The sequence below is a fragment of the Pristiophorus japonicus genome, chromosome 11, assembly GCF_044704955.1.
Source record: "Pristiophorus japonicus isolate sPriJap1 chromosome 11, sPriJap1.hap1, whole genome shotgun sequence".
NCBI lineage: Eukaryota > Metazoa > Chordata > Chondrichthyes > Pristiophoridae > Pristiophorus > Pristiophorus japonicus.
Window position 1 is genome coordinate 86,524,748 of NC_091987.1, and position 26,497 is coordinate 86,551,244.

The following is a 26,497-nucleotide window of genomic DNA, read 5'->3' on the forward strand; positions in this document are numbered from 1 at the left end:
ATGCAGCAAGACCTGGATGACATTCAGGCTTGGTAATTGATAAGTGGCAAGTAACATTCGTGGTACACAAGTACCAGGCAATGACCATCTCTAACAAGCGAGAGTCTAACCACCGCCCCTTGATATTCAGCGCCATTACCATCGCCAAATCCCCCACCCTCAACCTGGGGGTCACCATTGACCAGAAACTTAACTGGATCAGCCACATAAATACTATGACTACAAAAGCAGGTCAGAGACTGGGTATTTTGCGGCGAGTGTCTTACCTCCTGACTCTCCAAAGCTGTTCCACCATCTACAAAGCACAAGTCAGAAATGTGATGGAATACTCTCCACTTGCCTGGATGAGTGCAGCTCCAACAACACTCAAGAAGCTTGACACCATCCAGGACAAAGCAACCTGCTTGATTGGCACCTCATCCACTACTTTCAACATTCACTCCCTCCACCACTGGCACACTGTAGCTGCAGTGTGTACCATCTACAAGATGCACTGCAGCAACTTGCCACGGCTTCTTCAGCAGCACCTCAAAACCCATGACCTCGACCACCTTGAAGGACAAGGGCAGCAGGTGCATGTGAACACCATCACCTCCAAGTTCCTCTCCAAGTTACCATCCAGGCTTGGAAATATATCGCCGTACCTTCATCATCGCTGGGTCAAAATCCTGGAACTCTCTTCCTAACAGCACTGTGGGAGTACCTTCACCACAAGGACTGCAGCGGTTCAAGAAGGCAGCTCACCATCACCTTCTCAAGGGCAATTAGGGATGGGCAATAAATGCTGACCTTGTCAGCGATGCCCACATCCCGGAATGAATAAAAAAAAATATGGCCTAGTGCTAGTAGAGTAATTGAATCTGGGCTAATGGCATTATAAATAACATAATAAAAGAGCACATTCAGTTCCAATCATCCAGATACAGACTGAAAATTACTTTCTTGTGTTTGTTACTGGGGTGCCTATATTACGTCTGTGGCAGGCCAATACAGCTTTACTAACCAGCAGCATGGTTTCCTCAGCTTGTGCAGCTCTGCATCGACTCTTGTGCTAGTCCAAAGTTGTGCTTCTTAATGTGATATCATTTCAGGATGTCTGGCTAAATGCTGCATTAGGACAGTCAAGCAAAATTCTCCTCAATATATTTAAAAAAAATAAAATAGGGTGCTTCGAATAAAAAATGCACCCTTATATTTATCTTTACCTTTAAGCATATTAGTAATTTATAGTAAATTTATCACTAATTACGTCCATTGATCTGGCTTAGCTGTAACATAGCTATGAATTCATTACTCGCTTTACTTTTTAAATTGTTCTTTTCATAACTTAATGACTAATATTATAAAGCTAACATTGTCTCCGTTTTAATATAATTCCAGATGGAGAATGTCTTTGGAAAATTCCCAGGATATCAGTCAATTAATGTCTCGGAGTTCAGGTTTGGGAGTTTAACCCTTATAATTTAATATACTCTACATTGGATGTCCTGTAATGCAGATTTTATAAATCTTACAAATAACCATGTTATAGAGTGAACGATTTCTTTGTGTAAGTGATGGAGCTAGATGAATAAATATAATATAGCAGGGTGTGTAGTATTTCTGGGTCTTATAATAGGATAATGTCATGATTGTTTAATTTTTTATATATACTTATTATCTGAGAAACATATGTAAAAGTATACTGCTTCCCCTACCATCTACACCAAAATATAAATAGATTTTCAACTTTAAAACAATATGGGTAAATTCTATCAAATTTTCAGTTTTTATATATTTCAATATGTTGAAATCTAATATAAGTTCTCTTGCCTTCTATTTTAGGGAACATCAAAATCCAGACAGGTAAAATGAACTAAATATAGGCATTTTGAAGATTTCACTTTACATAAGAACATAAAAAATAAGAGCAGGAGTAGGCCATTTGGCCCTTCAAGCCTGCTCCGCCATTCAATGGCTGGTCTGATCTTGGCCTCAACTGCACTTGCCTGCCCGTTCCCCATAACCCTTGACTCCCTTATAATTCAAAAATCTGTCTGTCTACCTTAAATATAGTCAATGACCCAGCCTCCACCCCTCCCTGGGGTAGAGAATTCCAAAGATTCACGACCCTCTGAGAGAAGAAATTCACCTCATCTCTGTTTTAAATGGACGACCCCTTATTCTGAAACTGTGCCCCCTAGTTCTAGATTCCCCCACGAGGGGAAACATCCTCTCTGCATCTACCCTGTCAAGCCCCCTCAGAATCTTATACGCTTCAATAAGATCACCTCTCATTCTTCTAAACTCCAATGAGTATAAGCCCAACATGCTCAACCTTTCTTCATAAGACAACCCCTTCATTTCAGGAATCAATCTAGTGAACCTCCTTTGCCTCCAATGCAAGTATATCCCTCCTTAAATACGGAGACCAAAACTGCACACAGTATTCCAGGTGTGGTCTCACCAACGCTCTGTACAGTTGTAGCAGGACTTCCCTACTTTTATACTCCATCCCCCTTGCAATAAAGGCCAACATTCCATTTGCCTTACTGATTACTTGTTGTACCTGCATACTAACTTTTTGGGTTTCATGTACAAGGACCCTCAGGTCCCTCTGTACTGCAGCATTTTGTAATCTCTCCCCATTTAAAAAAATTTGATAACAAATATTACAACATGCTTTATCCTCTAGGCAAAATGTATTGTGAGTGCAAATGAAAGGTCTTTGTACTTTTTTGTATGTTAAGAAGATAGTTAATGATGTCCTTTGTTTCTAAACCTGTGGGTTACCAAACATTAGGCTATAAATTAGCTTGTCTTCCTATTACCTCTTGCAACTTAAATGCTCCTGCCATTAGTGGGTACAGTAGCATAGTGGTACTGTTATTGGACTGGTAATCCAGAGGCCTGGACTAATGATCTGGAGACATGAGTTCAAATCCCACCATGCTGTGGAATTTAAATTCAGTTAATTAAATAAATCTGGAATAAAAAGCTAGTATCAGTAATGGTGACCATAAAACTACTGGAATGTTGTTAAAAACCCAACTGGTTCACTAATGTCTAATGAAATCTGCTGTCCTTACCTGGTCTGGCCTATATGTGACTCCAGACCCACAGCAAAGCAATGTGTATGACTTTTAACTACCCTCTGAGATGGCCCAGCAAGCCACTCAGTTGTCACCACCACCTTCTCAAGCGCAATTAAGGATGGGCAATAATCCCATGAATGAATATTAAAAAAAGTTAAAATCTCAACTGTGGGATTTGCTCCCTAGTGTATTTTACAGTGCAGCGTTACATTTACATTTAAAGAAGGTAACCAAAATGAGAGCTGCTGAGTGATCCAACAATTTGGGTGGTCTTCAGACAGCTTCTGGAATGAGAACCATTGAGTGTTCAGAAACTTTGCCTATTTGGATGATAACATAACATAACTAGGGATAAGTAGTCCATTAATCTGCAATTTCATCTCTTTGTGGTTGTGTTTTAATTGTGTCGCAATCACAAGAACACAAGAAGTAGGAGCAGGATTAGGCCATTTGGCTCCTCGAGCCTGCTCCATCATTCAATAAGATCATGGCTGATCTGATCATGGACTCAGCTCCACTTCCCTGCCCGCTCCCCATAACCCTTGACTCTCTTATCACTCAAAATTCTGTCTATCTCCACCTTAAATATATTCAATGACCCAGCCTCCACTGTTCTCTGGGGTAGCGAATTACATAGATTTACAACCCTCTGAGAGAAGAAATTCCTCCTCATCTCAGTTTTAAATGGGAAGCCCCTTATTCTGAAACAATGCCCCATAGTTCTAGATTCCCCCATGAGTGGAAACATCCTCTCTGCATCTACCTTGTCAAGCCCCCTCATTATCTTATATGTCTCAGTAAAATCACCTCTCATTCTTCTGTTCATTTTCCTTCCGTTTCCTGGTTCTTTTGTGGGCCGTCACCTCAATCTATCATTCTTTGGCAGGCAGGGCAAACGAGTGAAGAATGATTGGCTTTGTGGCTTTAATGCCAGCGCCTTGCTGTGTCCATGGGGCAGATGCATTATGCCAATTTCACACCTCCTCTCAGCTTTGTAAAACCTGAATATTGTGTGTGGGTTTGAATGTCAGCAACTATGAGGCTGTGTAAAGGTCAGCTCACAAAATCAATTGCTTTGCTCTTGGACTGACTCAATTAACTTACTTTCCACACTGCATTCAATAGCTCATCAACTCTAGCGTTGTGGTCTGTGTTAACTCATGTCAACTTCTCCATGTAGTAGAAAATATTTTTCTCCATCAGTATCCAAATCTTGTTAACCACTATTTGCAGTGATTTTATGCTCTGTTAACACATGTTACTTCCTGTGCAGCAGTAGTAATGTGGCAGTTCACTTCACTGTGACATTTGAAGAAAACACTGGAGCGTTACCAAACGAAACACTTCATTTCATCAACCTCAACGCCAATAATGTGGAAGATGACCTTTCCGTGGAAACTGAAAATCAGCCAACAGCCGCATACTCAATTACCGATTTTAGGAATTTCATAGCTGAGGCCTTGCATAAGGAAAATCTAATCGGAAATGCATCGCTGACTTTTAATGCAGAGAGCCTTCAGCTTATGAATGGTAAAAGATGTCAGTTGTAATGATTAAGCTTCAGAATTGAGAAATGTTACAGGAGTTCGAAATCTAAATGGACGTGAAAAAGAACTAATTTCGTTGTGTTTTTCTTTCTAGAGCATTCAACCAGCCTTGTCCTTGGAGGCATTAACTTTGACCTAGAAAATCGAGCAACAGGTATCCGCTTCTCAATTTTTTTGTGTTTTTTTCCCTCAAGATATAGGATGACCGTGCTGGAAAATAGAACACATCCCACTCTGACAGCATTCCTGGAATAGGCTTGAACAGAGTAGATTAAATTCTGATGTCCTTCTACATTAACATGATATGGTGCCCAAGCTCAATGAATGAATGCTACACAGTGACTTACATTTCTCTCATAGTGAGCCCTCACGGTTGTATGAATGAAATGGCCATATTGATGCCAACTGTGATGAAGTTGCAGGAGGTTTATGCTTTAATCTTATGGCCATTGAGAATGGGATTGAGGAGACTGATCTTAATTTTTACAAACTGCATAACAGGGCAGCAACAAGAGGACATAACATGTTTTTGAACGCCAGCATGGCCTGCAACACACAGAATAATTTATCTTCATCATAGGCGGTCCCTCGTATCGAGGATGACTTGCTTCCACGCCAAAAAGGGATGAGTTCACAGGTTATTTCTATGAAGGACCTAATATTCCAAGTCCCGAACTACATGTTGAAGGGTGGAAGATGAGTGAGTGTGGATTTTTTTTAACGTGTGGTGGCCGTTGCACACCAGCCACCACACGGGCTTGACAGAGCTAGGTCTTGGTCCTGTGGCAAGGATTAACCAAGACGACTGGAGACCAGCTCTGCTGCACGGACCTAGTGCACGCACATATCGCAGTGTGGGCTGGCCTGTGCTGCCCCTGGGCCCTCACCTCTCCTGGGCCCCGTAACTTATGCCACTCCTGAGTCCTGATCTCTCGCCGCTCCTTCGCCCCGACCTCGCCGCTCCTGCTGTATCTGCCCACACTTCAATCACCGACCTGGGTTCTGATGACATCCAATCCAGTCACCCTCTTTACAGCCGTCGCCCTCTCGAACCGACTCGCGCTGTACCTTGAAGTGGTATGCTCCACGCCGCTCCTTTGGCCCCGACCGGCTGATGGTCCTTGCAGGTCGGGGCCACCGCCAAATAATTTAATGATGTCAATCAATACCTTGTGCCACAACCAACTATGATTTAAGTTCAAAATATTTGTTGAATATGGGTACAAAAATTTAGACATTCTATCTGTATAAAATATGTGTTTTACATAGTCGTGGAATAGAATATTTTGACAAGCTTTTTTATTCTGAAAGATACAATGGCGTGGATTTTGCGGTCCATGGTGATGGCGAACTGGCAGCGATCGTTGTCATTTCGCATTTGAAACATTAGGATTTAGCGCATCCACAGCCTAACACAGAAATCTGGAAGTTACGGTCTGTCATTCACTGCTCCTCCACAGTTGATGACGGAGCGGATTAGGTGGTGGTCCATCCAGCAGTCATCGGCTTCTGTAATAGCGCGGGTGATGCACACGTCCTTGCGGTCCCTCACTCGGACGATGACGTAGTCGAGCAGGTGCCAGTGCTTGGAGCGAGGGTGTTGCCACGATGCCTTGTATTTGTCTCTCTGACAGAACAAGGTGTTGGTGATGACAAGGTCATGCTTTAGGCATTTTGTCAGGAGTAGGGTACGGTGGAGTTGGTTTTCCCTACTCCCTCTCTGCCGATCACACCTCCCCAGAGGTCTGTGTCCTTACCGACTCTGCCGTTGAAGTCGTCGAGGAGGATCAGTTTCTCGTCCACAGAGACTCGGGACAGGGATTGTTTGAGGACCCACAGAGCTGGCAATCAGTGAAATCTGTCAAATCAGGGAAACTGACGAAAACTTTAGCTCTTTTGCGGTAATTACGCTGTTAAGTACTCCTTTAAAAATTAGACCCAAAGGGATTAGATATAACTGGAGTTTTAACAGTATATTTACTACTAAAGCCCTGTTAAGGTCCTGAAAAAATAATTTTAATTTTGTGGAGTGTAAAATTTATCCACTTAATAAAAATTTAAATTTTTAAGAAAGTTTAAAACATTAAAAAACATTTTTTTTTAAAGTTTGCTCATCTTTATTTCAGGTTTGCCTTTTCCCCATGAGAGAGCCCAATCTTTATTTCGCTCTCTCTAACTATTTTAAAGAGTTGGAATCAAAGGAGCTTCCTGGTTCATTGTCTATGAGAATTCTGCATTTTGATTGGCTGCTTAGACAACTTGTTGACGTCACAGCATCTCTTCACTGGGAATCCCCATTAACTTACGTTGATTTAAATTATGCGTCGGAAAACCCAAAATTTTCGCCATAGAGATCTCAAGATCTCTGTGGAAGCATACTTCGGGGCCAGAAATGCCTTTGCTATGCCGCTAACAGCAAATTCTGGGCCATTTACATTTGGCACATATAATGACATGGACATCGTTTCAGAAGATCTGCTGAACAATGTTCTCCTTATTGGCGTGTAGTTTCACGGGTGCCAGTCAGTCTCAAGTAGCCTTCCCCTGTTATTCATATATGAGCCTTAATGGTGAGTATCATTAGGCTGTTTAGGGTGCAGAGTGGGGGCATCATAGTCAAGCTTGGCTCGATCGTCACACATATACTTCCAGCAGAGATTGCTGAATAGAGATCAAGAACAGGAATCTTGGCTGATCAGCTAACTCAATACAGACGGGAGATCGAGCTTGGAGCTGTGTTGGTCTGTATGACTTCGCTACTCACTGGATAAATTACTGAGCCATCTGGCAATGGTGGATGTAACAATTATCCATAATTAAAGAATAAATACTGAGGGAAAACACAGTTAATACAGCATTTTTATTGGGCTTAATAAAACAACTCAACCTAGAAAACCTAACTTTTCTGCTGCCACACACAGTATACCCATTTTATGCTGTGATCATTACATTTTTAATAACAATATAATAAAAGGAGAAAAATTGAAGAAAAAAACAACTTTTGTAAATAATAAATATGACAAAAGTAAAATATAACTGAAATCTATACTTAATGCAATAAATTCAGCTGCGGCTTTACGTGCTGATAATTCTCCTGCTGAAGGAGCTGCATTGGAGGCTAAGATTACATTCGTAATGCAATAACTGTTTTCACCGCAATGCATACAATATTAAGGCTGGTATTTGTATAGCCCCTTATCATTTTGAAATACCTTAAAGTGCTTCTCACAATAACTTACATTTTGAAATGCAATGAATATTGTTAGAAAGGTAAACAATACTTGAGGTTCAATTTTCCCCAAAGCTGTTTTTTGGCGTACTTGAAGAGTTACGCCCGTTTTTTGGGGGCCCAATTACGGCAAAAAAATTCATCCAAGTTTCCCCGTTTGAATTGTTGATTTTGGCGCCACCTAGCCTGTCCTTTAGTTTTGGGGTGGAGCCTAAGATCTGCGCCAAAATGATCAGGTTGCCACGGTAACCGGTGACACACTGTGGGCTGAGGCTGGAAAGTGACACTTACTGCCAGCTCACAGCAACCTGCACAAACACCTTACACATTGCAGCAACTTACCACCATTAAGTTATTAAAGTGTTTATGACAAATGTCTATCTCACCCCCACCTCCCGATGCCGGTGCTGGTACCCACTACTATCCCAGGCCAAAGGGCCTCCTCCCTTCCGGTACCCACTACTATCCCAGGCCAAAAGGCCTCTCGGTACCCGCTACTATCCCAGGCTGAAAGGCTTCCTCCCTCCTGGTACTCTCTACTATCCCAGGTTGAAGGGCCTCCCAATGCCAGTACCTGTTACTATCCCAGGCTGAAGGTCCTCCTCCCGGTACCCGCTACTATCCCAGGCCGAAAGGCCTCCTTCCTCCTGGTACCGCTACTATCCCAGGCCGAAGGGCCTCCTGATGCTGATACCTGCTACTATCCCAGGCCAAAGGGCCTCCCGATGCTGGTACCCGCTACTGTCCCAGGCTGAAGGGCCTCCTCCCGGTACCCACTACTATCCCAGACTGAAGGGACTCCTCCCAGTACCCGCTTCTATCCCAGGCCGAAGGGCCTCCTGATGCTGGTACCCGCTACTATCTCAGGCCGAAGGGCCTCCCCACCTTCCGGTACCTGCTCCTAACTCTGGCTGAAAGTCTTCTCTCCCCTGCCGATGCCGGTACCCACTACTAACTCTGGTCGAAAGGCCCCCCCCCCACCCCCCTCTCTTTCTCCCCTCTCTGCTGCTGATGTCCGGGCCCTGGAACTGCGTCTGCTGTACTGATTCTCTTACCTGCGCCGATTTTCTTAACTGCCCAGAAGGTTTCTCCACAACGATCACATATGCCGTCCTAAGAAAAATTGAAGTATATCACAGCTGGCCAAACTTGCTTAAATGGCCAGAATTGGCGTGGGTGGCAGGTTACACCCCCAATGCGGTTAAAAAAAACTAACTTAACAAATTGTAACTAACTGAGTTACACTGGCGCACAATCTTTGGGGAAAGTTGGATTTTTAAATTTAGGCCAATAAAAGCAGTGTGCACCAAAAAAACGCCACAAATCACTGGGGAAAATTGAGCCCAATATTAGAAAGTTTTACCTGGAGGTCATTGGTATCAACAGAAATACTTGTTACAATGCAATATATTAACCATTCAAGAGGCTCACTATGTGAGGAATAAACAAAAACAAAGTTAATTTTTGCCCCCATTTAATGAGGTACTTGCTTTGCACTTTTTTTGTTTACAGTAATGTGAATTCTAGGATTTGAAACAAATAAATATATGGCCTCTTTTATTGTTCACAGAAGATTTAAAAAAAACTAATGGTTATCAATACTGCAACACCACAATGAAATCTTAATATTAGAATATCACCAAATGTGTGTTTGAACCCATTGATATTTTCTTGTAACTAGAAAATTTAATGAACAAAAGCACTAATGTTGCATTGCAGTCCTGTCACAATGGCACAATTGTTGTTTCCGATGAATTATCAACTCAGAGTCACAGTAATATAATAAACAACTAGGATAAACTCAGTTCTGATCTATTTAACTGAAGTTGTCCAGTTGAGTTCTGTACATATTTAGGGGAAAGTGATCAGTTGATGGAGTGTGATATTTGGCTTGAAAAAAGAGTTAGCGACAGAATCAGGTTGCGGTGTCCTGTTTTATCAGGTACTGAGTCTGCTCAGCGCCCACTGGTCATCATGTGGGATAATGCAGTAAAAACATAAAATGCTTGAAATACTCTGTGGGAATACTCAGCATCTGTGGAGAGAGAAACAGAGTTAACATTTCAGGTCGCTGACCTTTCGCCATCCCATTAATCCTATAAACTGTCTGTTTATTTTACATCCCTAAATGCAGGACTTTATAATTATCTACATTAAACTGCATCTGGCAATTGTCCCCCTACCTCCCTAAACAATCTGACCCCCTGTAGCTTGTTCCCCTCTCCCATCGCCTTAACCACCCCTGCTACTTTGGTGTAATGAGCAAATTTCAAGATGAAGCTCCCCTCTTGCAGATCACATACGACCCATATCCGATTTCTGAGATACAGAATAGCGAGGCACTAATAGTACTGCCATGACTACTGATGCATACGTTTTGTCTCCAATAGATTTACTAGTACAATAATATATACTTTTGGTTTTTAGGTGTTGCAAACAAAGAGGATGAAGCAGAAAATTCCCCGTTGGGTGATGAAATACTATTACAGGCACATTCAACAGTTAATGATTTGCTCTCTGATCAAACAACTGAGGAAAGAATGTCAGAAGCAGCAAGCATCCCTGTTGACCATACCACACCTTTGGGATCGCAGAATGTTTCTGAAGAGAAGGTGCCAACTAGCACAGTGTTTACAATATTTGCACCATCCAGTACAGATCTGACCACAGTGATTGATGTTAGTGAAAAAATAAAAGAGACCTCTGATTCATCCACAACACCGGTCTTTATATCAAATGCCTCTGATGGTACAGCAAAGCAGTCTAGTTTTGACAAAGTTACTATTTTTGACTATGGGTCTGGATCAGGGATTGAGCAAGACCTTTTGTGGTCCTGGACTACAACGGCGCTACAACCAGTTTCTGACAACAAGCCACAAAGCGGGCCACAGGACAGCAATGTGGAAATTCGTGATCAAGTTACTATCGATTATCCGATAAATATATCAAGTGTAAATGTAGAGGATTTGATTGATGATCCTACTGAAACTGATGTAGATACAGTTATCTCAAATGAATTCGATGTACCTTCATTAACTGAAACAGCTTCAGACAGCGCTATTGGCATTGGAATCAGAACTCATATTACAGAGACAATAAGTAAAAAAGCCCCTGCTGAATGGATGCCAGATAACTCACTAGAATTAACAATGCAAACATCTGAACCAACAGAAGTCTTTAATTACTATTCCAGTGACTCAACCTTAAGGGCTCAACCCTTCACAGAGCATTCAACAACAGTTGAGCAAACTGAAAAGTACTTGGCTGCAGTGCGCCCAGGCGCTGAATTATCCACCAAAGGTCAAGCAATAACAGAACCCTTTGTCACAGAGCATCTAGGAACTGAATCAACTACCAGAGGAAATCCAGCTACTAATTCTTTCAATATGGAACCGTTCCCTACAGGATTATTCGCCGAGGGGTACATATTAACTGAATTGGCCACCGCACAGCAAGAAATACTAGAACCAGCCACCATGGAGCGTGCATTGTCAAAACCTCTCTCCACAGAAGATGTGATAATAGAGTCATCCACCGTGGGTCAGCTGATCCAGGATTCATCCAGCGTAAAACAATTGATCCCAGCATCTTCCAACATGGAACAACTGATCACGGAATCATCCACCATCGTGATACAAGCCGTCATAGAGACATTCTCCATAGGTCAATCAATAGCGGACACTTCAAATGTGATCCAAGCAAACACAGAATTATCGAAAGACGTGCAACCGTTTACCAATATATTAGCTGCACCAGACACTGAATTTTCCAATGTCATTGTTACTGAATTGAACAACCCTGTCGTACATAACATTGGTACTTCCACTGTGATAGAACTTGCTACTCAATCACACATAGCAGTGCAGGGCTTTACTGATGTGTCTGTTTCAGAGCACAATGTTAGCAAATCTTTGACTACTCCACAAGCAATCAGTGAGTCTGCTAATAGTGTTTATTCTGCTGATGAATCCATCAGGGCCACACATTCCATGACAATATCTCCAGCCGTGCAACCTGCCAGTAAACCATCCAGTGCAGTGGATATGATGACAGAGTATTTCCCCGCAGGCCACCAGGATTCTACTTTTGTAGAGCACAATGAAATGAAACCTCCTCGACATGTATCCCAGGATAATGACGTATGGTCTGAGGTTCAAGATATCTCAACTGAGTTGGATCATGTAGACAAAATCAATCATCATGAAGAATCAGATAATAGTGAAGAAATGGCTAGTGGCTATACGGAATTTGCAGTTGCTAGTCCAACAGATGGAGCAATATCAAGCGATAGTCGCATGACTCAGCAGGCACTGGTAGTCTTTTTCAGCCTGCGTGTGACAAATATGATTTTTTCTGATGACCTGTTCAACAAAAGCTCTCATGAGTACAAAGCTCTCGAACAGCAATTCTTGGAACTAGTAAGTACACCATTTCAAAAATGACTTTAAATCTGTTCATTATAGTTCGTTGATTATAATTAATAGCAGTGATTGCACTTAAAGAGTATTCTAATGTAAACAGAGAGCTTTGGGGTGTCCTGAGGACATATATGGTGCTATGTAAATGCAAATTTCTCTCTTTCCTTACTAATGGACAAGCCATATAAAGCACCTCTACACTTATAAGGCACTTTTGACTCAATAATTATTGTGGTGATCCTGCCATTGGTTTGTTTTGTTTTTTTGGAACAAGGTTAAGTTTCCATTCTCAAGATAACATTTAGTTACTGTTACATCGCTCTTTTTCTCCCCTAATGTCAGAACTTCTGCTTCATGTCATTACTGATTACAAGCCAATTCTAGCACTTTATCTACATCTTTCTGATCTTGTACTCAGAATAACTACTAATCCCTTCGGATCATTTATTTAAATTGAAACTTTAAACAGTCTGGTATGCAACAGTCATCAGCATTTCAGCTAACACCGAAGGGAGGATTTTCACTTCAGATGCTGAATCGATGGGGCAAGTAGGCTGATCATCCAGTGAAATGTGTGAGAGGCTTGGGTTTTATCAGCCAATGACAGGCAAGCTGCCCACAAATGTTCCAGTGTAAACAGACAAGAGAGGGCAGTATTTCAGGTGGGCCTAGCCTCATTATAAAGAGAGGGTGCAACTTTTAAAGTGAGAGGCAACCTCTTAGAGTGAGAATGCTGGGGAGTGGGGGAGGGGGGAATGGCACATTGGGAGGTGGAGTTGAAGGTCTGCTATGGCACAGGCAAGGGCACTAAGATTTTCAACCCCTGCTGCGGAGATCTTGTTGGAGCAAGTGAGGGTGGAGGGAGGGATGGGGTGGGGGTCAGGGACTAGAGTCCTGAGTCAAACATTGCAGCAAACGCAGTAAGCCTCACCCACAGGAAATGGTTGCAATGCCGTAGAAAGTTTAATGATCTGCCTGTTCTGGCCAAGGTAAGAATTATTTCTTGTGATGTCACCTCTGCATCACACCTTGCTACAGAACTTCCCACAAAGCACTCCTATCCCCCTCCCCATCTGCTTATACTCTAATTAACAATGGGGTTAAGTCTACCCTCCTAATTTCTAATTGCTCACTGGAGAATATGAGGTGTGCCCACATATCGCCTGTCCCTTACAAAGATGGAAAATAACACACTAATGAGTACAAGCTAATACAAGTTGTCGGCTGTGGCTCCGTGGGTAGCACTCTTGCATTTGTGGGTTCAAGTCACACTCCAGGAACTTGAGCACAAAAATCCAGGCTGATACTCCAGTGCAGTGTTGAAAGAGTGCTGTACTGTTGGAGGTGCTGTCTTTTGGATGAGATGTTAAACCGATGGATGTAAAACATCCCATAGCGCTATTTCGAAGAGCAGGGGAGTTATCTTGGATTTTTGGCCAATATTTAGCCCTCAATCAACATAACAAAAACAGATTATCTGGTCATTATTGTTGTGTATTGCTCTGGTACATTAAATGTATGATAAGTACAATGGTGCACCACAGAGGGCGCTGTGGTGGGAGACCTGAAAGTACCTGCATGAGGCAGTATAAAAGGCTGCGCACCACACCTGTGGAGCACTCTGGGGCTGTTCAATAAAGGACTAAGGTCACAGCAGTTAGATTAACACCAGACCGCGTGGAGTCAGTGATTTGTGTGCTACATACACCACATTGGCGACAAGGAAGCGGACGAATTCCATGCAACCATGGCTACTCTGGGCTTGCTAAAGGATTTTACCATGGGCAATGATTGGGAGGCCTTTACGTAAAGGCTCGAGTACTACTTCACAGCAAACGATCTGACGGAGGACACTAACGCACTGAGAGAGAAGCATAAGGTGATATTGCTTTCCAGTTGTGGCGATAAGGTTTACTGTCTCGTCAGGGATTTGCTGGCACCCAGGAGCGCCAGGGACAAGTCATACGAGGAGCTGATTGGACTCATTCGTCACCAGTTGAAACCGAAGGAGAGCATCCTCACGGCCAGATACAAATTTTACCATCACTGCAGACCCGAGGGCCAGGATGTCACCAAATATGCTGCGGACCTCAGGAGACTCGCGGCGTCGTGTGATTTTGGGGCACACCTTGACGAGGCGTTGCGGGACGTTTTCGTTATGGAGATTGGCCGATAGGGACTCTTTCACAAGCTGCTAGCCACGGAACCCACAGTCACCCTGACAAAGGCCATCACACAGTCTTGAACCTGGCAGGCACTGTCCACAGGATAGCGCCCACTACGGACAAAACTGCAGAATGTGACTCTGCCCGGGGCAGAGAGCACGGACCTCGGGGTCCTGGAACTCAGAGTCCGTTGAGGGGGGCCAATCAAGTAGCACCATGCTGGCACTGCGGAGGAAGCCATGGGGCTCACCGGTGCAGGTTTGCGGAGCGCACGTGCAATACCTGCCACCTGAAAGACCACCTTCAGCGCATATGTAAAATAAATTGGACTCACCATGTGGCTGAGGAGATGGGGGATGATCCACTGTTCAGCGAGGAGCAGGCAGAAGAAGATGAGGTGTTGGGACTGTATACGTGCACCGACGATTCGCCCCCAGTGATAATGGAAGTAAAAATTGACGGAGTCCCAGTGAGTATGGCAGTGGATACGGGATCGGGTCCGTCGTTGATGAGTCGGAGAACTTTTGATAAACTGTGGGGTAGCCAGGCTGCACGACCCAAGCTGGTCCCGGTCTCAGCAAAGCTGCATACCTACACCAGGGAACTGATACCTGCACTCGGCAGAGCGGATGTGCAGAAGATGGATGGGAAAGGTCCGTGGGAGCTGGGAAGACTTCTTCACTCCCCCACAGACTGCCGCTCCCCGGGTTTCCAAAGGGCAGCGGCAACCGAGCTGGAGCTGCAGCAGCAGCCCAGAACTCCTGGCCCCAAGCAATCCTGCAGCCTCAGCCTCCACACAAGGCTATGGGCCCATTGCTGGGGTGCGGGCCGGCGGGGCGCTGCGTTCCATCGGTGGCCGGGAGACCCACGCAGCAGAACAAGCGGGCAGCAGCAGCCGCGATGGTGGCGGTCACGGAGGCAGCAGGAGAGGCGGCCACGGCGGGAGTTGTAACGAAATGCCGCGCCGAGTTTGAGAGCGCCAGCATCAAGTAAGTCCAGCATCAGCACCAGAGGAAGAGGATCGTGGACAAATGCCTGAAACCTTTCCCCCAAAATTCCCTCTCCCCACCTTCTGTGTTTCCCTTTCCCTCCTTCCGTGTTTCTTCCTCTTCTTTCTGGGCCAGCTTAACACCTAACATGGCGGCGCCCAACGGAAGCCTTGTGGGAGCCACAATATGGCGTCTTAAAAGGGAAATGCTCCCGGGCATCTTAAAAGGGCTTCACACTACTGCGGTCCCTACATAAAGACTTTTGGACTTTCGTAAGGCTAGAGTGAGCCTAAGTGTGCCATGTGAATGTAGGATGATGGATTTATGACAAGAAATAATATTTTAATGCTGGGTGGTCACTGTGTTTAAAATAATGGACATGAATTGCGAATTACGACAAGAGTTAATATTTCAATGCTAAATGGTCACTGTGTTTAAATTCAGGACATAGATCCGCGACCAATGTTACCAATGGGCTAATGCGTTTTTAGATTTAGGGGATTCTAGCAACGACTTTCTGAACTGGGGGGGGCAGTGATGTTGTGTATTGCTCTGGTACATTAAATGTATGATAAGTACAATGGTGCACCACAGAGGGCGCTGTGGTGGGAGACCTGAAAGTACCTGCACGAGGCAGTATAAAAGGCTGTGCACCACACCTGTGGAGCACTCTGGAGCTGTTCAATAAAGGACTAGGATCACAGCAGTCAGATTAACACCAGACCGTATGGAGTCAGTGATTTGTGTGCTACATACATCACAATTATCACATTGCTATTTGTGGGAGCTTGCTTGTGCACAAATTGGCTGCTATGTTTCCCATATTACAACAGTGACTACACTCCAAAAGTACTTCATTGGCTGTAAAGCACTTTGAGATGTCCAGTGGTTGTGTAAGGCGCTACAGTATATGTCATGTATGTAACCATCATGCAACGGTAATCTTCATGTAACTAACCTTCATGCAACTCCTGTACACTGTACTTATACCCTAGAAATGCACACCCTGACCACAGGGGGTGAACTTGTGGGAGACACTCCTCACCTGGGTTTCCAGGTATAAAAGGGGCGGTCCCACCCAGGGTCAGCACTCCTTGGTCCTGGGAATAAAGGTTAAGGTCATGTAGTGACTGTGTCTGCAGTACATGCCTCATGTGACTTTGTCGTACGGTGCAGGGACACCACATTTGGCGACGAGAAACGGGAATCACCGAACCACGAGGATGGCCACCGGTAGCACAGAGGAACGTTACTGTGTGGGTGAGAACTGGGACGACTTTGTGGAAAGACTCCAGCAGAGCTTTGTCACGAAGGACTGGCTGGGAGTGACAGCGGCTGACAAGTGGAGGGCGCATCTACTGACCAGCTGTGGTCTACAGACGTATGCGCTGATGAAAGACCTGCTCGCACCTGAGAAGCCAGCAGACAAGCCAGCTGATCAGTGAGCATCTCAAACCGGCAAGTAGCGTACACATGGCCCGACACCAGTTCTACACACACTGGCGTCGGGAGGGACAAAACATCTCGGACTTCGTTGCGGACCTGCGGCCTAAGTTCACAGATGCCTGCAGGGGGGAGATGTTAAGGGACTTTTTCATTGAAGGCATTAATCATGCCGGGATTTTCAGGAAGCTCATAGAGACCAAGGACTTGACTTTAGAAGGGGCGGCGTTGATAGCTCAGACCTTCATGGCAGGGGAAGAGGAGACCAACCAATTTAAGTGCGCAGCCCTGGTCCCACCGTGGCGACGGACCAGGGCATTAACATGGTGATCGCGGCTAGGGACCCCGCAGGCAGGCAAGGACATTTTGAAACCGTCCAGGCAGCAACAGACTCTAGGGTGGGCCTGCAACAGGGACAATGGAAAGGGGATCGGCAATTCATGCCATCACGAGGAACAATGCCTCCCGCGATGGGACCATTAACACCCACCATCAGAGTGCTTAGAAACAACCAAATGGGCACTCAGAGAGGAATGCCTGGTAACAGTCTCTTTGTCAACAACAATCTCAGCTCATGCTGGAGATGCGGGGGTAGACATACTGCAAAAAGCTGCAGGTTCCAGCAATATAGCTGTAGGATTTGTAACGTCAGTGGACACTTGGCCAGGATGTGCAAAAAGGCTGTGGCGAGGCTAATCTGCGAGACAGAGGAACCAGACGAGGGGTCTGCAATGCAGGATGATGCCTGGGGAAAAGCCATGGATGCTGAAGTTCAGCTGGTTCACGTGGCTGACGTCCACAGCTCATACACTAAAACGCCACCCATGATGATGAAAGTTTTATTGAATGGCATCCCGGTGCGCATGGAGCTGAATACGGGAGCTAGCCAGTCCCTTATGAGCGCCCAACAATTTGAGAGACTATGGCCACACAGAGCTAGCAGGCCCAAACTGGAACGCATTGACACGCAGCTACGGACGTACACCAAAGAGATCATCCCAGTGCTAGGCAGTGCAAACTTGGTGGTAACACATAATGGACCACAGAACCGGCTGCCACTCTGGATCATCCCGGGAAATGGCCCCACGCTCCCGCGCTCTTGGGGAGGAGTTGGCTAGCCGAGATGAATTGGAAATGGGGGGATGTGCACGCCATTTCATCTGTGGAGCGAAGTTCATGCTCACAGGTCCTAAAAAAATTCGGGTCACTGTTTCAACCCGGTGTCGGAACGTTCAAGGGCACTAAAGTAGTGATATGCATCACTCCGGACGCCAGACCAGTGCACCACAAAGCCAGAGTGGTGCCGTATGTGATGCGTGAGAAAATTGAAAGTGAATTGGACAGGCTGTTCAGAGAGGGCATCATTTCGGCCGTTGAATTCAGCGACTGGGCAAGTCCCATCGTTCCCGTCCTCAAAGCAGATGGCTCGGTTAGGATTTGTGGCGACTACAAAGCCACCATCAACCGAGTGTCGCTGCAAGACCAATACCTGCTCCCGAGAGCGGAGGACCTTTTTGCCACACTGGCAGCTGGAAAGCTGTTCACAAAGCTGGACCTCACTTTGGCCTACATGACTCAGGAACTGGCTGAAGAATCCAAGCTTCTGACCACCATCATGACGCACAAGGGATTATTTATCTACAACAGGTGTCCGTTTGGCATTCGTTCGGCGGCAGCTATCTTTTAGCGGAACATGGAAAGCTTGCTCAAATCCATTCCTGGAATGATCGTATTCCAAGACGACATCCTTATAACGGGTCAAGACACCGAGGAACACCTCCACAACCTGGAGGAGGTGCTACGCCGACTGGCCTTGCGGCTGAAAAAGGCCAAGTGTGTGTTTTTGGCCCCAGAGGTCGAGTTTTTGGTCAGGAGGGTTGCCGCAGACGGGATCCAGCCCACTGAATCAAAAACGGAGGCAATCCGCCGGGCGCCCAGGCCCGGCAACACGTCGGAGTTGCGATCATTCCTGGGACTTTTTAAACTATTTCGGGAACTTTCCGCTGAACTTAAGCACATTGTTGGAGCCGTTACACATGCTCTTGCGTAAAGGTTGTGAATGGCTTTGGGGGGACTGTCAAGAACGAGCTTTCAATAAGGCGAGGAACCTGCTGTGTTCTAACAAACTGTTGACTTTGTATGACCCCTGTAAAAAACTGGTTTTAACGTGCGATGCATCATCCTACGGGGTTGGGTGTGTGTTGCAGCAGGGTAATGATGACGGCCGACTCCAACCGGTGGCTTATGCCTCCAGGTCACTCTCCCAGGCAGAGCGTGGATACGGCATGGTCGAAAAGGAAGCACTCACTTGTGTTTACGGTGTGAAAAAGATGCACCAGTACCTTTTTGGTAGATGGGTCAAGCTAGAGACGGACCACAAGCCGTTAACATCGCTGTTGTCCGACAGCAAGGCTGTCAATGCCAATGTGTCAGCTCGCATACAGCGATGGGCTCTCACGCTGGCTGCGTATGACTGCACCGTACGGCACCGGCCAGGCACCAAGAATTGCACTGACGTGCTCAGCAGGCTCCCACTGGCCACCACTGAGGGGGCAGCGGAGCAAAGCGCTGAGATGGTCATGGCCGTTGAGGCTTTTGACAGTGCAGGCTCCCCCATCACAGCCCGCCAGATCAAACTCTGGACCAACAGAGACCCCCTCCTATCCATGATAAAGAAATGTGTCCTGACTGGGGATTGGGCGCCCGCACACAGGGCATGCCCTGAGGAGGTCAGACTGTTGCAGAGATGGATGGATGAGCTCTTCATCCAAGCCGACTACCTGCTATGGGGCAGCCGGGTAGTCATGCCCCAGAAAGGAAGGGAAGCGTTCATCAGGGAACTCCACAGCGAGCACCCTGGCATCGTGTTAATGAAGGCCATTGCCTGGTCACATGTATGGTGGCCGGGGATTGACTCAGACCTGGAACACTGTGTTCGCAGGTGCACGACGTGTGCCCAGCTGGGCAATGCCCCCAGGGCGGCCCCACTCAGCCCATGGCCCTGGCCCACCAAGCCATGGCCACGCATTCACGTAGACTATGCGGGCCCGTTCATGGGGAAAATGTTCCTGATCGTTGTCGGTGCATATTCGAGTGCATCATATTAAACTCATGCACGACATCCATCACCGTGGAGAGTCTGCGTATGGTTTTCGCGACCTACGGCTTGCCGGACATCCTGGTCACGATAATGGCCCGTGTTTCACCAGCCATGAATTCTAGGAGTTTATGTATGGCAATGGTATCAAACACGTCTGGACAGCGCCGTTCAATGGCCAGGCGGAACGTGTGGTCCAATTCATAAAACAGGGCATGCTATGCATCCAAGGACCCTCCCTTCAGTACCGCCTATCGCGCCTCCTGCTGGCCTACAGGTCCCGCCCGCACTCGCTCACGGGAGTCCCACCAGCAGAACTCCTCATGAAATGCACGCTTAAAATGCTGCTGTCCCTCATTCACCCAGCCCTGGCAGAAATTGTTGTGGGCAAGCGGCAGTCCCAAACCAAGTTCCATGATCGAAACTCAAGGGGGAGGAGTATAGAAATGGATGACCCAGTATTTGTTCTTAACCATGCTTTGTGACTCAAGTGGCTTGAGGGCACAGTAATTGCCAAAAAAGGGAATAGGGTCATGGTGGTCAGACTAAACAATGGGCAGATATGCCGCAAACACTTGGACCAAGTAAAGAAAAGGTTTAGCATAGACACGGAAGAACCTGAAGAAAAGCATGATATGTCACCCACACTACTGCCAGTGGACAAGCAACGAGGACAATCCACAGCATGCACAGTCCCTGCGGCCAGCCCGGACAGGCCGGAATCACCTCAGGTGACAGAGACAGATGCCAAGGCTCAGCCACCAGAGCCACAACTTCGGCGCTCCACGAGAGAGCGTCGACCATCTGAAAGACACAAAAGGACGTATATAACCATTATGCAATGGTAATCTTCATGTAACTGTAACCTTCATGCAACTCCAGTACACTGTACTTATACCCTAGAAATGCACACCTTGACCACAGGGGGGGGAACTTGTGGGAGACACTCCTCACCTGGGTTTCCAGGTATAAAAGGGGAGGTCCTACGCAGGGTCAGCACTCCTTGGTCCTGGGAATAAAGGTTAAGGTCACATAGTGACTGTGTCTGCAGTACATGCCTCGTGTGAGTTTGTAGTACGGTGCAGGGACACCACAGTATATAAATCTAAATCTTTCTTACAAGCAAATACTGTTTGGTCAGATTTTTTTGCAGAAACTCAAAAGACACAACGTTACTTTAAAAAAGTCTTACAAAATTAGAATCAGTCCAAGTGGGGTTAATATTCCATTTTTAGCATGGGGGTCTTTACAGAATTGGACTAGCAACAGATTTATTGGATGAAAGACATAGGTTTATCTCTTGGTTTGTCTCTTAATACTCCTGTGACGTGCCTTGGGATGTTTAAGGTGCTATATAAATACATGTTGAATTGGATATTGTATGTGGAGAAGAAAAATTCCAGTTCACCAGATGAATCTAGCCTTTGCCAGAACTGAAACTTGGCAACAAGAGCTGTGATTTATGTCAAGGGATTTCTTTCAATTTCTAGCTTTTTCCTTTCAAGTAAACAAACTAACTGATAGTTTAACATAGTTTGCATTTTGTGAGCTGAGGTGGCAATGTATTGAAATCGTTTTTTTTGTATTTTCCAGACAAAATTTCACCCTTACAATGGTTCCCCTAATAGCTCAGTATTTTGTATAGATCAACATGTCTTGAAACAATGAAGAACATTTAGAACAGTTGTTTCTCACTGAATACAATGACTGGGTCTGATTGAATTCCTCTTTGGTTTCATCTGTTGCGTTGAGTGTTGGGGCTTACATGCTCATAACTGTGGTGCACTGGTTCTGGGCTAGGGTGAGCTGGAGAATCATGAGACGTTCGCTTATCCCGCAGGGGGAGTCTCTGAGATGGCCCATCAGTTCATTCTTGATGGCGAAGCCAACTCCATGGAGGCGGCATTCTTCTTCTGGTTTACTTTTCCAAAAGAAGGTGTAACTACTACCTTATTCTTTGAGCTGGCCTTCCCCTGCCCGCCGGGTCTCACTTAGGGCGACGATGTTGACGTCAAAGCGTCTGAGTTCCCGGGCAATGATAGCAGTGCGACGTTCTGGTCTGTTGTTGTTAGGGTTGACCATGAGGGTCCTGACGTTCCAGGTCCAGAACTTCATTTTGAAGGGTGGAAGATGCCTGTGCGTGAATTATTTTAATGTGGGGTGGCCGTTGCACACCAGCTACCACACGGGCTTAGTAGAGCGAGGTCTTGGCCAGTGGCAAGTGGGTCCGAGACAACTGGAGGCCAGGCTCTACTGTATGAGCCTAGTTGCCTACAGTGAGATGTGAGCTCTATGTGCTGCACTGAGCAGCGCCTTCAGGAGAGGTGGTGAGGGACCCGAGGTGTGGAAGGTGAGGGTGGGAGCCACTGGGGCCCTGTTCGCTTTTGTTGGCTGCACCCTGCTCCATCTTGCTTCGTGGTGAGCCACTGGAGATGACAGGAAGGTCACCGCCATTACTCACACCACTTGCCACAAGTTCCAGGTGGGCTGAAGGGACGCCGAGTTCAAACCTGAGAGGTCCATGAGTGGCCGTATCTTCTTCCTGACATCCTGATTGGGGGAGAGAGGACCTCAGATGGCCATGAGTGAAGATGGTCAGCGGAGCTCCCTAGGGAGTTGCCATCCTGGGCGCCATATTGGCCGTACATCCGTAAGACAAAGATCCTCCACCAACCTGACCCCGCCACACAGCACTGCCCCCGATATCAAAATTCACGGCGCGGCCCTGGACAAAGTGGACCATTTTTCATACTTCGGAAGTCTACTATCAACAAGGGAAGACATCAATGATGAGTTCCATCATCGCCTCCAGTGTGCCAGCGCAGCCTTCGGTCATCTGAGGTAGAGAGTGTTCTAGGATCAGGACCTCAATTCTGGCACCAAGCTTATGGTCTACAGGGCTGTCATAATACCCGCCCTCCTATATGGCTGAGACGTGGACTATATACAGCAGACACCTCAAAGCGCTGGAGAAGTTCCATCAGCACTGACTCCGCAAGATCCTGTAATTCCCCTGGGAGGTTAGACGCGCCAACGTCAGTGTTCTCGCTCAGGCCAATATCCCCAGCATCGAAACACTGATCACACGCGATCAGCTCTGTTGGACGGGCCACATCATCCGCATGCTCGACACGAGACTCCCTAAGCAAGTGCTCTACTCGGAACTCCTACATGGCAAGCGAGCCCCAGGTGGGCAGAGGCAACCCTGTAAGGACAACCTCAAAGCCTCCTTGATAAAGTGTAACATCCCCACCAGCACCTGGGAATCCCTGGCCCAAGACCGCCCAAATTGGAGGAAAAGCATCCGAGTGGGCGCTGAGTACCTCGAGTCTTGTCGCCAAGAGCATGCAGAAACCAAGTGCAGACAGTGGAAGGAGCGTGCGGCAAACCAGGTTCCCCACCTACCCTTTCCTTCAACCACTGTCTGCCCCACTTGTTACAGAGACTGTAATTCCCGCATTGGACTGTACAGCCACCTGAGAACTCACTTTTAGAGTGGAAACAAGTCTTCCTCGATTTCGAGGGACTGCCTATGATGATGATGACAATGACTGGGTCTGATTGTATGCAGGCAGTTCTCTTTATATGAACTTTGACACAGAGCGGTGAATTTCTCACACAGCAACAGGCTTAATCCATTTTAAAAAAATTTAAATTACACCAATATTCTTAAATGAAATAAAATAAAGATTGGGATCTCTCTATATATCTCAATTAGACCAGAAACATAATACTAACAAAAAAGAATTATCAAATTTCCTTTGCCTTCCAAAGCACCAAACCTTCTTCCATTCAGAATGTAATTATTTCTGTTTTTTACCAACATGCATGACCTCACACATACTGACATCAAATTCCATCTAACACTTTGTTGCCCATTCACCCATTTTATCAATATCACTTTGCAGTTTTTGGTCCCATAAGAAATAAACTACACTGCCGATTTTAGTATACTTTGAAAATGTTGAAGCACCCACTCTAAACTTATATCCAAATTATTTGGGATGCCACTACCTTCCTCCGGTCATTTTGAATTCTGCCCGTAATTCTTTGGTCTAGAAATTGGCTTCCTTAACGCCTCCTGTTATTGCCTCCGAGGAGGTGGCGATAAAGTGGCGCTAAGCACTTACGACTGGGCGCAGCGAGATGATCGACTCCCGCTAAATTCGGCAGGAGGTTTGTGGCAGCGGTAGGACATTGCACCCCAATCTCCTTCACCCGGAGATCATGACGTCATCGCCGTGCACATCGTCCCGGTAGCGTCCCTAACCCGAACTTTGGTTCTGCCCCCTGCAGCATTGCCGGGCGAAAACACCGGCAGCTGCTGGAGGTGTTCATTGGGAGGCCGGCTGCTTCAGGGACGATACTTAAAGGCAAGGTGGCCAAGATAAAGACAAAACATTCGAGAATGCTGTTTCTCTTCTTTTTATATTCGTCTTCACCAGCGAGCGATCAGCCTGTCACTCTGCTGCAGTGCATTGGGCTGATCAGCCCAGATCGTGGCTGCCACTGGAGACCAAATAAGTGCTTTTGTTGCAAAGTCTGCAGCGATGGTCCTTCCCTTTTAAGGGAGGGAAGGAGTCTCTGAACGCGGCAGCGCTCCCATTATGCAGCGCTGCACACCTACTGCCTAGCCTGCATCCTGTTGCGCTCCAGGAAGGAAGTGGAGCACTTGATTTAGCACTCCACTTCATTCCTGGAGCGCAAATCCCAAACTTTTTAAAAGTTGAAAATGATTAGCACCTGGTAATAATTTTTTCAACTTTTAAAAGTTAGCGCCCCAAAGGGGCACTCCCGAATTTTGCCCCCTTTATCTCTCTTTATTCTCTTTAACCAATTTTTAATCCCGTTTTCTCTCTACCCCCTTCCATATCCCTTAATATTTTCTAATAACCTCCCCTGTGGTATATTGTCAAAGACTTTCCTAAAGTTCATATAAACTGCACACACCGCATTCCCTAATCTACCATGTCCATTTCCTTCACAAAGGATTCTGTCAGGTTGTCAAGTCCCTTTAGGAAAAATGTGGGAGTACGCAAGAAGTATAATATATGGAACTCTAGTGCACAATACAATGAAATGTTTTAAAGTGAGTTTTGCTTGCTTCTTTTCTAGCTTGTTCCCTATCTGCAGTCTAACCTGACTGATTTTAAGCACCTTGAAATCCTGAACTTCAGAAACGGTAGCATCATAGTGAATAGTCGTATGAAGTTTGCAAAGCCTGTTCCACTGGATGTTACCAATGCAGTTTACCTAATCCTGGATGATTTCTGCAACACAGCATACCAAACTATGAACCTTGCCATTGATAGATATTCTCTGGATGTTGAATCAGGTAAACTGTTTCTACTGTTTTAGGTTTGTTCCCTTAACGTTTATTTTTGTGTCTCCATTTGGATAGATGGGAATGGTCTGAACCATGATTTCTTTGTGACCATGACCAGAAAGCAGAAGGTATAGACCTGGGTGATAATGTCAATGTTTTCATCCATCTTGCTCCAGTGCCATGCATTGTTGAGTTGCTTGGCTAAGTTCTGTGTAACTCATAGTGAAGTGAAGTGTTCAAGTGATGAGACATGAACTATTGGGGGTCCGTTCTATTAGAAATCAAGTATGGCTTCCATTTTAGCTGTTTGCTATCTTTCCTGGTTCTTATTTGATTTTGTCATTGTTGAAAATTGGATAAGGAAAACAAACACTAACATAACATATAACATGGTTTATGATATAGAACTATTTCTGTAATATTACATGAGAAAGTCATGTGATCAGCAGAACATCCTTCAACAGATATACTGATGAATATATACTGATTAGGAATAAGCAACAAACTTGAAATGGGAATGAAAATTTATCCAAAGTTAAGATTTCAGCTATATTTTAATTGATAATCACCTTGAATGATTGTGGATTCATATTTTCTCTTTCCCCTTCTGTACATTCATTGAGACAAATGCCGCAAGGGGTCATGCTGGTCTTTCTGCAGCCACATGCAGGTTACCAGTAAACCACTTTTCATAAGAACAGAAGAAATAGGAGCCTGCTCTGCCATTTAATACGATCATGACTGATCTGATCATGGACTTAGGATCACTTTCCTGCCCATTCCCTATAACCCCTTATTCCCTTATCGGTTAAGAAACTGTCTATTTCTGTCTCAAATTTATTTAATGACCCAGCTTCCACAGCTCTCTGAGGCAGCGAATTCCACAGATTTACAACCCTCTGAGAGAAGAAATTCCTCTTCATCTCAGTTTTAAATGGGTGACCCCTTATTCTAAGATTATGCCCCCTAGTTCTAGTTTCCCCTATCAGTGGAAACATCCTCTCTGCAGCCACCTTGTCAAGCTCCTTCATAATCTTATATGTTTCGATAAGCTCACCTCTCATTCTTCTGAATTCTAATGAGTAGAGGCCCAACCTACTCAACCTTTCCTCATAAGTCAACCCCCTCATCTCCGGAATCAATCTAGTGAACCTTCTCTGAACTGCCTCCAAAGCAAATATATCCTTTCTTAAATATGGAAACCAAAAC

At 45.6% G+C, this 26,497-nt stretch overlaps 1 protein-coding gene across 1 annotated transcript in view; it reads left to right on the forward strand.

Annotated features, from left to right (window-relative positions):
- impg2a (interphotoreceptor matrix proteoglycan 2a) overlaps positions 1-26,497 on the forward strand; it is a 128,136-nt gene that overhangs the window by 42,178 nt on the left and 59,461 nt on the right. Inside the window, exons 9-14 of the mRNA XM_070892993.1 lie at positions 1,381-1,439; positions 1,825-1,845; positions 4,348-4,604; positions 4,716-4,775; positions 10,278-12,268; positions 25,078-25,297. Coding sequence (XP_070749094.1) covers positions 1,381-1,439; positions 1,825-1,845; positions 4,348-4,604; positions 4,716-4,775; positions 10,278-12,268; positions 25,078-25,297 — 2,608 coding nt within the window. The remainder of the gene's footprint in view (positions 1-1,380; positions 1,440-1,824; positions 1,846-4,347; positions 4,605-4,715; positions 4,776-10,277; positions 12,269-25,077; positions 25,298-26,497) is intronic.